General features: G+C 38.4%; 3 protein-coding genes across 3 annotated transcripts; 2 read left to right on the top strand and 1 right to left on the bottom strand.

The window, feature by feature from the left end:
• Positions 1 to 5,201: 5,201 nt before the first annotated feature.
• On the top strand, positions 5,202 to 6,023 carry MELLADRAFT_104905 (uncharacterized protein; the record flags this gene model as incomplete). The annotated part of the gene is made up of 4 exons (XM_007408176.1): positions 5,202 to 5,421; positions 5,484 to 5,585; positions 5,647 to 5,742; positions 5,806 to 6,023. The coding sequence occupies 4 exons, from the start codon at positions 5,202 to 5,204 to the stop codon at positions 6,021 to 6,023; spliced, it is 636 nt and encodes a 211-aa protein (XP_007408238.1).
• Positions 6,024 to 6,851: 828 nt separating this feature from the next.
• MELLADRAFT_61788 (uncharacterized protein) lies at positions 6,852 to 8,332 on the top strand (the record flags this gene model as incomplete). Its single annotated transcript, XM_007408177.1, has 4 exons — positions 6,852 to 7,366; positions 7,437 to 7,688; positions 8,162 to 8,291; positions 8,321 to 8,332. The coding sequence occupies 4 exons, from the start codon at positions 6,852 to 6,854 to the stop codon at positions 8,330 to 8,332; spliced, it is 909 nt and encodes a 302-aa protein (XP_007408239.1).
• A 92-nt stretch (positions 8,333 to 8,424) lies between these two features.
• On the bottom strand, positions 8,425 to 9,534 carry MELLADRAFT_61787 (uncharacterized protein; the record flags this gene model as incomplete). The annotated part of the gene is made up of 4 exons (XM_007408028.1): positions 8,425 to 8,696; positions 8,768 to 8,875; positions 9,167 to 9,190; positions 9,411 to 9,534. The coding sequence occupies 4 exons, from the start codon at positions 9,532 to 9,534 to the stop codon at positions 8,425 to 8,427; spliced, it is 528 nt and encodes a 175-aa protein (XP_007408090.1).
• Between the last annotated feature and the right edge of the window lie 831 nt (positions 9,535 to 10,365).

Here is a 10,365-nt window from a genome sequence, read left to right as displayed (position 1 = left end):
CAGACCACGGAGACCTTTTAGTGAGAATAGAAACACTTTTAAGGATGATAAAATGCAAGGCCCCTCTAGTACAAGAGTTCAACCAAGTACATCAGACAAGAAACCTTTTAGAGCATGCCCAAACTGTGGCAGCAAAGATCCAAAACATCAGTGGAGAGGATGTAAAGATAAAAAGATAAATGTGATTGAAGAAGACACTGAGGAAAGTGATAATATGAATGACGAATTTGACTTTCACGGAGGACAACTTTCAGGAGACTCAAGTTCAGACAGTGAAGGAGAAAATCACCAAAATCAACAGCAACAGAATGTCTGCATGATTGATACTCATGAGGATAATGAGAAAGACATCAATATATTACAAGCTGAGGCGGATGTACCTCATTCATGGCAAGATGACATGCAGATGGGGAATACAATTGATGCAAGACTACTGAAATCCAAACCAGCAGATGGAATGGCACATACACTAGGACATCATGCAATGGTCAGAGCATTAGTAAACAATTGTAAAGTACCAATGCTACTGGACAGCGGAGCATCATGCTCAATTGTGGGAAAACATTTTTTATCTGAAATTGTACCAGACTGGCAAGAAAGAATCATGCCCAGTAGTCACGTGAAATTCTCCGGAGTTGGTAGTAAACTACATGCTTTAGGCGTAATTAGCCTACCTGTGATATTCCCACATGTTAAACAATCAATTAGAATAAATGCTGAATTTGTAGTAATGGAAAATGCAAACAACAAGTACTTCATATTGGGTGCAGAAAACTTAAGCCAATATGGGTTTGATATATTTCATAGTAAGGAAAAGTATTTTACTATTGGTAATAATAACAAAAGTATTAAATTTGCTTTAATGCAACATAAAGAAATTTTATCAATTAAACCGGAGATTACAATAAAATCTCCAACAAGTGAAGACATTAAACAACTTCGAGAAAAAATATTAGAAGCGGAATTTGGACCCAATCTTACCCACAGTCAGAAAGAAGATATAATTCAAATGGTCATTAAATACAAAGATCAATTTGGTTTGGGAGAACAACCTCTAGGAGTTATTAAGAACCATCCGGTGAAAATAGAACTCACAATAGACAAACCTTACCCACCCATCCTAAGGAAAGGTGCATATCCAGCTAGCCCAAGAAGTAGAAAAGAAATAGAAAAACACATTGAAGAATTACTTAAGATGGGTGTAATACGAAAAGTGGGTAGTGATGAGGAAGTTGATATAACTTCACCTGTTCTGATAGCATGGCACAATGATAAATCTAGACTTTGCGGAGATTTTCGTGCTCTAAACCAGTACACCAAGCCTGATAGATATCCCTTGCCAAGAATAGACCAATCCTTGACTAACCTTTTTAATGCAAAACATATTACTCTAATGGATATAATGAAAGGATTCCACCAGAACATCGTGGAAATATGTAGCAGGAAATTTCTCAGAATCATTTGTCATTTGGGAATTTTTGAATATATAAGGATGCCTTTTGGAATCAAAAATGCTCCAGCTTTCTTTCAAAGAATGATGGATACAGAATTTTCAAAAGAATTAAGGGAAGGATGGCTCAAGGTATATATTGATGATATCATAGTTTTTCACACTACGTGGAAAGAACATCTAGAAGCAATGGAAAAAGTATTGATAAGAGCCAAAGCCATGGGTATGACCATATCTTTAAAGAAATGCCATTTTGGTTTTGAAGAATGTAAAGCCCTAGGCCATCGTGTATCAGGACTATGGGTAGCAGTAGACCAAAACTCTGTAGCAGCAGTCCTACAAAAACCTTGTCCAAAAGATAAACAAGAACTGAGTTCATTTTTAGGATTTACAAGCTACTACAGAGCTCACATTCCAAACTTTGGAATCATTACGCGTAGCCTATACAAACTTTATGCTAAAGGCGTAGTTTTTGAAATGACAAAAGAAAGAATTGATGCAGTGAATAAAATAAAACAAATACTTACAACAGCACCAATCTTGTTTCACCCTGATTTTGAGAAACCTTTTAAACTTTACGTAGACGCATCAATTGAAGGTTTAGGCGCAGCACTCCATCAGACACAGATAATTGACGGAAAACCAAAGGAAGGGCCAATTGTGTTTATATCCAGAAAATTGACAGACACTGAAACCAGATATTCTTCGCCACAACTAGAAGCCTTAGCACTAGTGTGGGCCTTAGAAAAATACACTACTACCTTGATGGTAGTTACTTTGAAGTAATAACAGATTGTACTGGAGTAAGGTCTCTGACAAATCTCAAATCTCCAAGTAGACATATGTTGAGATGGATGATGTCAATACAAGAGTATAAACCATTTATGACAATTACACATAGACCAGGAAAATTCCATAACAATGCGGATGGACTTAGTAGAATGGCACTGCCAAATGATTCCAGTAACCCAGCATGGGAACCAGAGGAGATGGAAAGGGACATTCCTGTGATGGGAATTAGTTTATGTGAATTATCTGAAGAATTCTTTGATGAGGTGAAAGCTAGTTATGAAAAGAATAGTAACACAGCTAAACTTACCAGGATATTGTCTGCACGTAATACGGATTTGAGCCTGTCAAGCACACTTGAGCAACCTTGGAAAGATGGATTAGCTCAAGGAAAAATTTCACTTGAATCTGACCTACTATACTTTAGGGAAAAGCATACTGCGGTTTTAGTAATAATAACTACTGAGCACATTCAACAAACATTGCACGTGTGCCATGATGAATTTATGTCAGGACACTTGTCAGAAGACAGGACAATAGACAGAATCAAAAGCACAGCGTGGTGGCCAAATTGGAGACAAGATGTTGAAGAATATGTAAAAACTTGTGAAAGATGCCAAAAAGCAAACAAAGCCACAGGAAAAAGATTTGGTCTACTTCAAAGAATAGAAGAACCAACATATGCGTGGGAAGTCATTAACATGGATTTTGTTACTGGTCTTCCACCATCATTAATTAACAATTACAAGTGTGTACTAGTCATTGTAGACAGATTTTCAAAAAGAACAAGGTTCTTACCATGCTACAAAGAAGCAACAGCAATGGACATTGCATTACTATTCTGGGAAAGGATAATAAGTGATGTAGGACTGCCACGAATCATCATCAGTGACAGAGATCCAAAGTTTACTTCTGAATTTTGGAAAAGTCTGCATACACTTATTGGAACAACATTAGCTCTTTCCACTACATACCACCCACAGACTGATGGCCTCAGTGAAAGGAATATTAGTACCTTAACTGAAATCATCAGGAGATATTGTACTGAAGGACTCTGCTACACAGATAAAGATGGACATACACATGACTGGCATACATTACTACCAGCCCTAGAATTAGCATATAATAGCAGCATACATAGCACAACAGGGAAGAAACCTTTTGAAGTAGAAAGAGGTTATTGTCCTAGATTACCAAAAGACCAGATTCAGAATAAAAATGTTGAATTTCATCCAACTTCTTTGAGTTTCTTTGATATGCTTGGTAAAGCAAGAGCTCGAGCAGCCCAATGTATTGAAGATTCCGTAACTTATAACCAAGAGAGATGGAACAAGACTCATAAAGAACCTAAGTTTGTAGTAGGAGAACAAGTTCTACTCTCCACTACAAACTTTAATAATCTTCAAGGACCCAAGAAACTTCAAGATCAATTTGTTGGACCTTTTGTGATATTAAAATTCCATGGAAGCAATGCAGTAGAAGTAGCATTGACAGAGGAATTTGGGAGAAAACATCCTGTATTGCCAATCTCATTAATAAAGAAGTTTCACGCTTCTGACAAGAGCAAATTCCCCAACAGGGAAATACCCAAGAAAACCCCTATCAGGTTTGAAACTGAAGGAGAAAAGATTTTCTCACACATAATAAAACAAAGAGATACGCAAGTTAATGGTAAATTCACTACACTCTATCTTGTAAGATATAAGAATAGGAGCGCAGATGAAGATGAATGGCTACCAGCAGATAAAGTACCCAATAACAAAACTACCTTGCGAGAATTCAGAGCCCAGAAAAGAGCTCATAAACCTTCTGAAAAGAAGTAATGACCTCCTTTGAGGGTGGGGAATGTCAGCCCTGGATACATATGTATGTACCCAAAGACTAACTTGTAACATAGATAACCACCTTTAGACAACTAATTACATGTACATAAACCCTACAAAACATATGTAACTTGTAATAAACCGTATATACAACCTAATTACATATACATATACATTTAAAATCATATGTAATATGTAATAAAACACTCATAACACCTCATAACTCAGTGTCAAGAGTTAAAAATGCTTATACTACATAAATTACATAACAGGTATATGTAATTATGTAGTATTAATAATAATCATAAATAACAGTAATAATTAAACCCTAAACCACTGCAGTGATATAAACAAATATCACTACAGTTAGGTCTGGAGAGGAGAGTACATAAACTCCTCCTCTCTCAGCCTTCAGAGAGGGATCCCCAAGCTTTTATTACACATCACTTTTAAAGAACATCTTTAAAGTAATATAGAAGTTCATAATCAAGGGTCTTATAAATTAAGACTAGTGATTTACTTCTCTACTTTAAACAGTTCCTGACTAAAAGTAAGTAATACACCCTTCAACTATTTTCTGGATCCTCTACTTTCCCCAAGTAGATTATTTACTAGGTTAGTGACCTTCAACAACTCACAGGGTAGTGGCCTATATATAAGTACTTAGGTTGGTGACCATAAGAACAACCCAAGGTTGGTGACCATAAGAACAACCAGTGTAGTGATCTAGACCTCACTCTTCATAGTGTCAATAGAGGTTTGAAGGAAAACCTTGGATCCAGTTTTCAGTTATAATTAATTATAATTATATTTAAAATCTCCTTTTCAGGAGTCATTTAACTGTAGTCTGTCTGGATTTATCCAAACAGACCAGTCTTCTCTCCCCCCTTTCTTTTCTTTCTTAAATTTCCAATTGTAATTACTTTATAATTGAAATCTAAAAGATAATTATTAAAATTGCAAACCTTCCTTAGCCATCTAGTGAGCCTTGAGTCCTCAACTGAGTACCCAACCCTCACATACGCACTCCTCACAGCCTGTCAATACAAAATCTACGAGCTCATTTGGAAATGTGATCCAGCAGAGTGCCCACCCGGCCACTTTACCCGTTGCTGCAACACCACTCACCATTGATGAGGATGAAACCTTTGAACGAACTCCGAGAATCCCTCCCCTTGCCTTCTGGAATATCTGTCAGTGAGTCAAATCCTCGAAACAACAATGTGATCATCCCAAACGACATTTCAAGCAATGGTCAACGCCGGCCCTCCCACAAGAAACCAGAAAAAACTGAGAACAACGCACAGATGGATCTCATTGAATTCTCCAATACTGAATGTATGGACATCGGAAATCTCGGTTTGTTGTTTCATTGCCTCTTGTTGTGGAGTGAGCTGATCATGTTTGGATAACGTCTCTAGTGGTCGGCAAGGATATTCCCCCAACTTCTTTCACCACTGCAATTGGCAAGAAAAGATATGGTGTTGATGTGTTTATCAAGGAAAGGGGACGCGAAGAGCGTAGTAAGCTTTTGCATGTCCTATTCCTTTTCCTTCTATTCACACATTAATTCTTTCTATTCAGTTTGCCAGCTTGAAAAATCCCTGAGTCAGGTTCTGCAGGAAGTCGGCCACTTAAGTGCTGACATACTTGAATACAAGATGAAATTTGAAGATCAAGGTATGCATAGTCTTGTGTTTGGCTGAAGGTTTGCCTCAGCTGATGCCATCTCATATATATTAGAAAACAAGATTCAATTGATTGAAGAATCTAATGGGCGCCTAGAGAAAAACGTACGGTCTACGGGGACACTTGATTCAAAAGTAGCTCATCTAGAAACTCAAGTTGGCAATTTGTGCCAGGAAGTAGCCATTGATCATGACGAGATCATCACTCATGGAGAGATACTCGAGCGATTGATGCAGTCAGACGAGGAAGAGGATGAAACTTCAAACCTATAACACCAACCAAATTGTATCCTCTTGTCTCATCATCGGAATGTACAGAATTACATTGTATCCACACTTCATGTTATTTTTACAACAAATAGTTCAGTTGTTTTGAGAATTAAATTTGCTTCTGTCAGATGTCAAGCACAATTCCACCGTACCATGGCTCTTGTGATATAGCAATTGATCATCTTTCATCAGCTTGGACGTAGCCTCTTCGGAGTTCGGGAATTGTATTGGATGATTATCCATCTTGTCTCATAATTGATTCCATCGTTGAACCCTTTGAACCTCAACACCCATCATAAGCAAGTGGGTTTACTATGCTCTACCATCTCTATTGAATAAACGTGAGGTTGAGAACTTGAAAGGCTTAATTGGTATGTGGATGATGCAGTTTGTATATCCCATTGTGATCCAAGTAGTTGTGTCGATCCCACCGGAGGTAGATCGTCTCAAGACTCGGTTACGTCAACAGAAGACACAAGAATTTACATTCAGGATGATTTCGATAAAAGCCTGAAGGTCATCAAAGCCGTTTAATTAATGGTCACATCTCTCGAATGGGCTCACTTGCTCATATAACTCATACTTATCAAATTGGGGTCCTCCAGTATCGCGGACAACAACGTGTGCCACGTCAATAGAATACACAAGAACCTACTTCCCTTTGATCAAAGGTGGTCAAAGCCAATCAATTAGTGGTCACATCTATTTGAATAGCTAAGTTACTCGACTACCATCAATATCCCTCTCAGGACTCAAACATATCATCAGAATTTCAAATATTCTAAGCTGTACTTTCAGATTGCACCAATCTTCATCTTGTCTGTCTCAATCATGTCAAATGTCCGCGATATTGCAGGCGATAAACCCACCTATTTCGACCTCATATATTTAGTTCATCCCAGTGATTTCCTTCCCGCTGATCAAACACCCCGGGTCAAAGGAACATCGACTGTTGCTGAGGATCCGAACGCCGCGCGGGCTCGATCCTTTCGAATGAATGTTGTATGGGCCCTTGATAGAGGAAACCTTCAAAGTGCATCTGCTGGCGTCAATCGACATGCACTCGAATACTTTGCTCTAAACACCAGCGAGCTCTACGACCTTCAGCACCATAAGGACCTACTTCTGGCTGAAGCCTCGGCGATGGCTGCGCACCTCCACGAGGATCGATGTCACATCGCCTTCTTTACCCATACTCTATCTCGCCCCAATGTCGATACATGCGATGCGCACGTTTTGCCTCGAATGGCAAAGACAGCAAAACTAGTTCTAGCCGCTGATCAAGCGAGCTTTGATTCAATCAGCAGCAATATTGGTCATTTGAGTGCAATCATCAGGGAGCAAGCGTCAGTATCCTTCCTTTTACAAATGAAAATTTTGAGATTGTACTGACGTAGAACTGCCTAACTTACACAGTGAACGGGCTTGTCACCACGAGCTATATCTCCCGCGAGCGCACACTCCACCAGTAGCACATTCAGCTACTTGGTACGTGACTCGTTTTATCTTCCGCTCGACTGTAGTACTTGCAACACACGACAACGAAACAACCACCTCCGAATGCCTCGATTCCGACGAAGAGGCTGATGAAGAAGATGGTGAAGCAGGTCGCGAAGCGGGTGACCAAGACCCTGCACCTCCTACTTACGACGCTGCTTCACAAGACGCGTAAGTCGGATTTTGTTGAACGATCACCGCTTTTGATGAGACCCAAAGCTCACACAGCGGATTCTTCTATTCTATATTCCATATGGTCTTCATAGTTAGTAGACTTGTCAAAGAATAACTTTGGTAAACAATTTGAGCTGAACAATTAAAGATTACACCAGATTTCGCTATGTATTCTTTCACTTTAGAGATTTATACCTTTTCTTTTTTCGAGAAAATCTCAAAGTTATAACCTATTTTGGATATGATGTTTGTGCCAGACTTTATCATCACTCATCATCAGTTGATCAATCAGTAACTACACCGGCCATATACATATATATGTATTCTTTCACCTCAAGAGATTTGTACCTTTTCTTTTTTCGAGATACTCTCAAAGTTATAAGCTATCTATAATGCACCAATTATATTACAGAAGCTTTCAAATTTAACAAACTCGTATCAAAATTGATAACTCACTACAATGCCAAAAGATCTTATTTTTATGATTGCCAAGGTTCATCTCCGAAAAACAGTATCCATAAAATTCTAAATCAATCGACTACTCCAGCTGTTACAATTCTGCCAGCTCCACATACAGAGAGAAGTAGAACATATGATAATGTAAGTCACAGTATAATTCAAGATCTTAGAATCAAGTATAATTTGAGTATCATGAAAGAGCAAGACATATGTAATTGGAACTACAATAAAATACTAACATGTGTTAAGTCAATCACAGACAAGGATGTTATAATCATTCGGAGGAAGTGTTCTGATCAGTGCGGGGTTGTTTGTAATCATATAAGTCAGGGTCAGAATCAATTTCAGCCTGAAGGTCGATGCTTCCAGATCCTTCAATAAATTTCTTAAGAACTCTCTTGTGTCCCATGAGACGAGTATGAGCACAGTCCAGTTGGTGTTGTAAATTAATCTGGTCAACTTCTAAATCTTCAACCTTGTCCTCAAGCATATGAAAATCTTTGAGCGCGTGTGTCACAAGATTGGAATGGCGGTTGATTTCCCAGCCTGAAATATCAAAGGAGTTAGCTGACGGGATTTAGACCTACCACTGCCAGAATCTGAGTCGAGTAACATACCATGTTCATCTTGTTGTTCTCGAATTTGTAACATGCCCTGATCGACCTTTTTCTCGAGATCTCCAAGTATAGTTCTCAAGTAAGAAAATGAATCTTGCAACTCTTCGACTACATTCAAATTGTCAAAGCATTAAATCACCAGATCATCATGTTATAAATAATGTGAAATCCTCACGCAGTGTTTTCAAAGTCTCTTTGTGAGCATTTTGTGAACCGTTTCATTGCGACATATCTGTTATCAAAAATCTTGTTTTGCAATTGTCTATCGGATGAATCAAAAAGATCATTATGATCAAAGTGGTCATGTCAGAAATATAGTGATATTGATTCGAAAACATGATAAAGTAGATGAAATGCAATAAGGTGGTGATTTGGTGAATGAGCTTGTTGTAGACTTACGATCGACCAAAGAAGATTGATAATCTGTATAAAGTGAAAATACGACCTCACGAAGTCAAGCGATCAATCAGGCTGGGTTCGTGGCTTTTATGTATCCTGCACTTTTGTGCCAAGTGAAAGCGCAATAGAGGGATGAGTAGGCTATACAAAGCGTGAGGGTATATGCCGACAGTGCCTATCTTGATCGTAATTAATATATGTCGGTTATAAGGGCAAAAGTCTGTGGAGGCGTTTAAAGACTCACAATATATCTTGTTTATCTGATTCATATAATTATAACTTTTAATCGCCGCTTTCTCTACATGTACATAGCCATGGCAGTTGATCACCATCACGAGGAAGTAGACTGCAGGATTGGGGCGACACATTTTTTATGTTAATCAGAAGTATGTTGTACTGCTTTTCATTCAAACAGCCAGTCCCGCTCTACTTTGGTCTTGGAGGTAAGATGTTTATCCAAGGTTATTGTATAAACCAAGTTTGATCAAAGCACGGAGGAGAACCAGGTGGAACAGGGAGTTTAGTCTTTGGAAGGTAGCCAATCATACATACATGAGCAGACATGAGCATTATGATACAAACTCACAAGTTGGATGGACCCCAACCTGATCCACGACTAATTAAGACTTTGTACATACTTTCTAATAGCTTATTAATTACGTACTGATCTGGCTCTCGACCCATACTTCAAAGATTTAATACACACCGCTTCCAATGAATGATAGTGATTAATGAATCTGAAGAACAAGGGTGCGTAAGTAACCAACATCAATGAAGAAACCAACCCTCTGTCTGAACTCGTACTACCACTGATGATTCTCGGTCGTTTGCTTGCAAAGGCATTAAAGGACATCAAGTAAGTGGTCAACGTAGATATAGGATTATAAAGGCTTTCAATCTGTATTATAAAGGCTTTCAATCGGTAACTAACATCATAGTTTTTACAGATGAACACAATTCATACTAATTTGTGATTGTAGAACAATGGTTACGAGGCAAAGTCGGAACACCAAAAGGATCCTCTTTGTCATGAGATTTATTAGACTACTTATCATGATCGAATCGGCAGACCATGTCCGCAGATTCCCTCTGAGATCGCAATTTCAACCGCATCGATGGACATGTAGTCTGTTCTCTCACTCAATCCATGTATAGGGACTTATAGTCTGTTTACTAATACTTCAACAGTTTGCGTTTCT

Source organism: Melampsora larici-populina (genome assembly GCF_000204055.1).
Source record: "Melampsora larici-populina 98AG31 unplaced genomic scaffold MELLAscaffold_11, whole genome shotgun sequence".
Taxonomy (NCBI): domain Eukaryota; kingdom Fungi; phylum Basidiomycota; class Pucciniomycetes; order Pucciniales; family Melampsoraceae; genus Melampsora; species Melampsora laricis-populina.
This window is presented reverse-complemented; position numbering and strand designations above follow the sequence as displayed.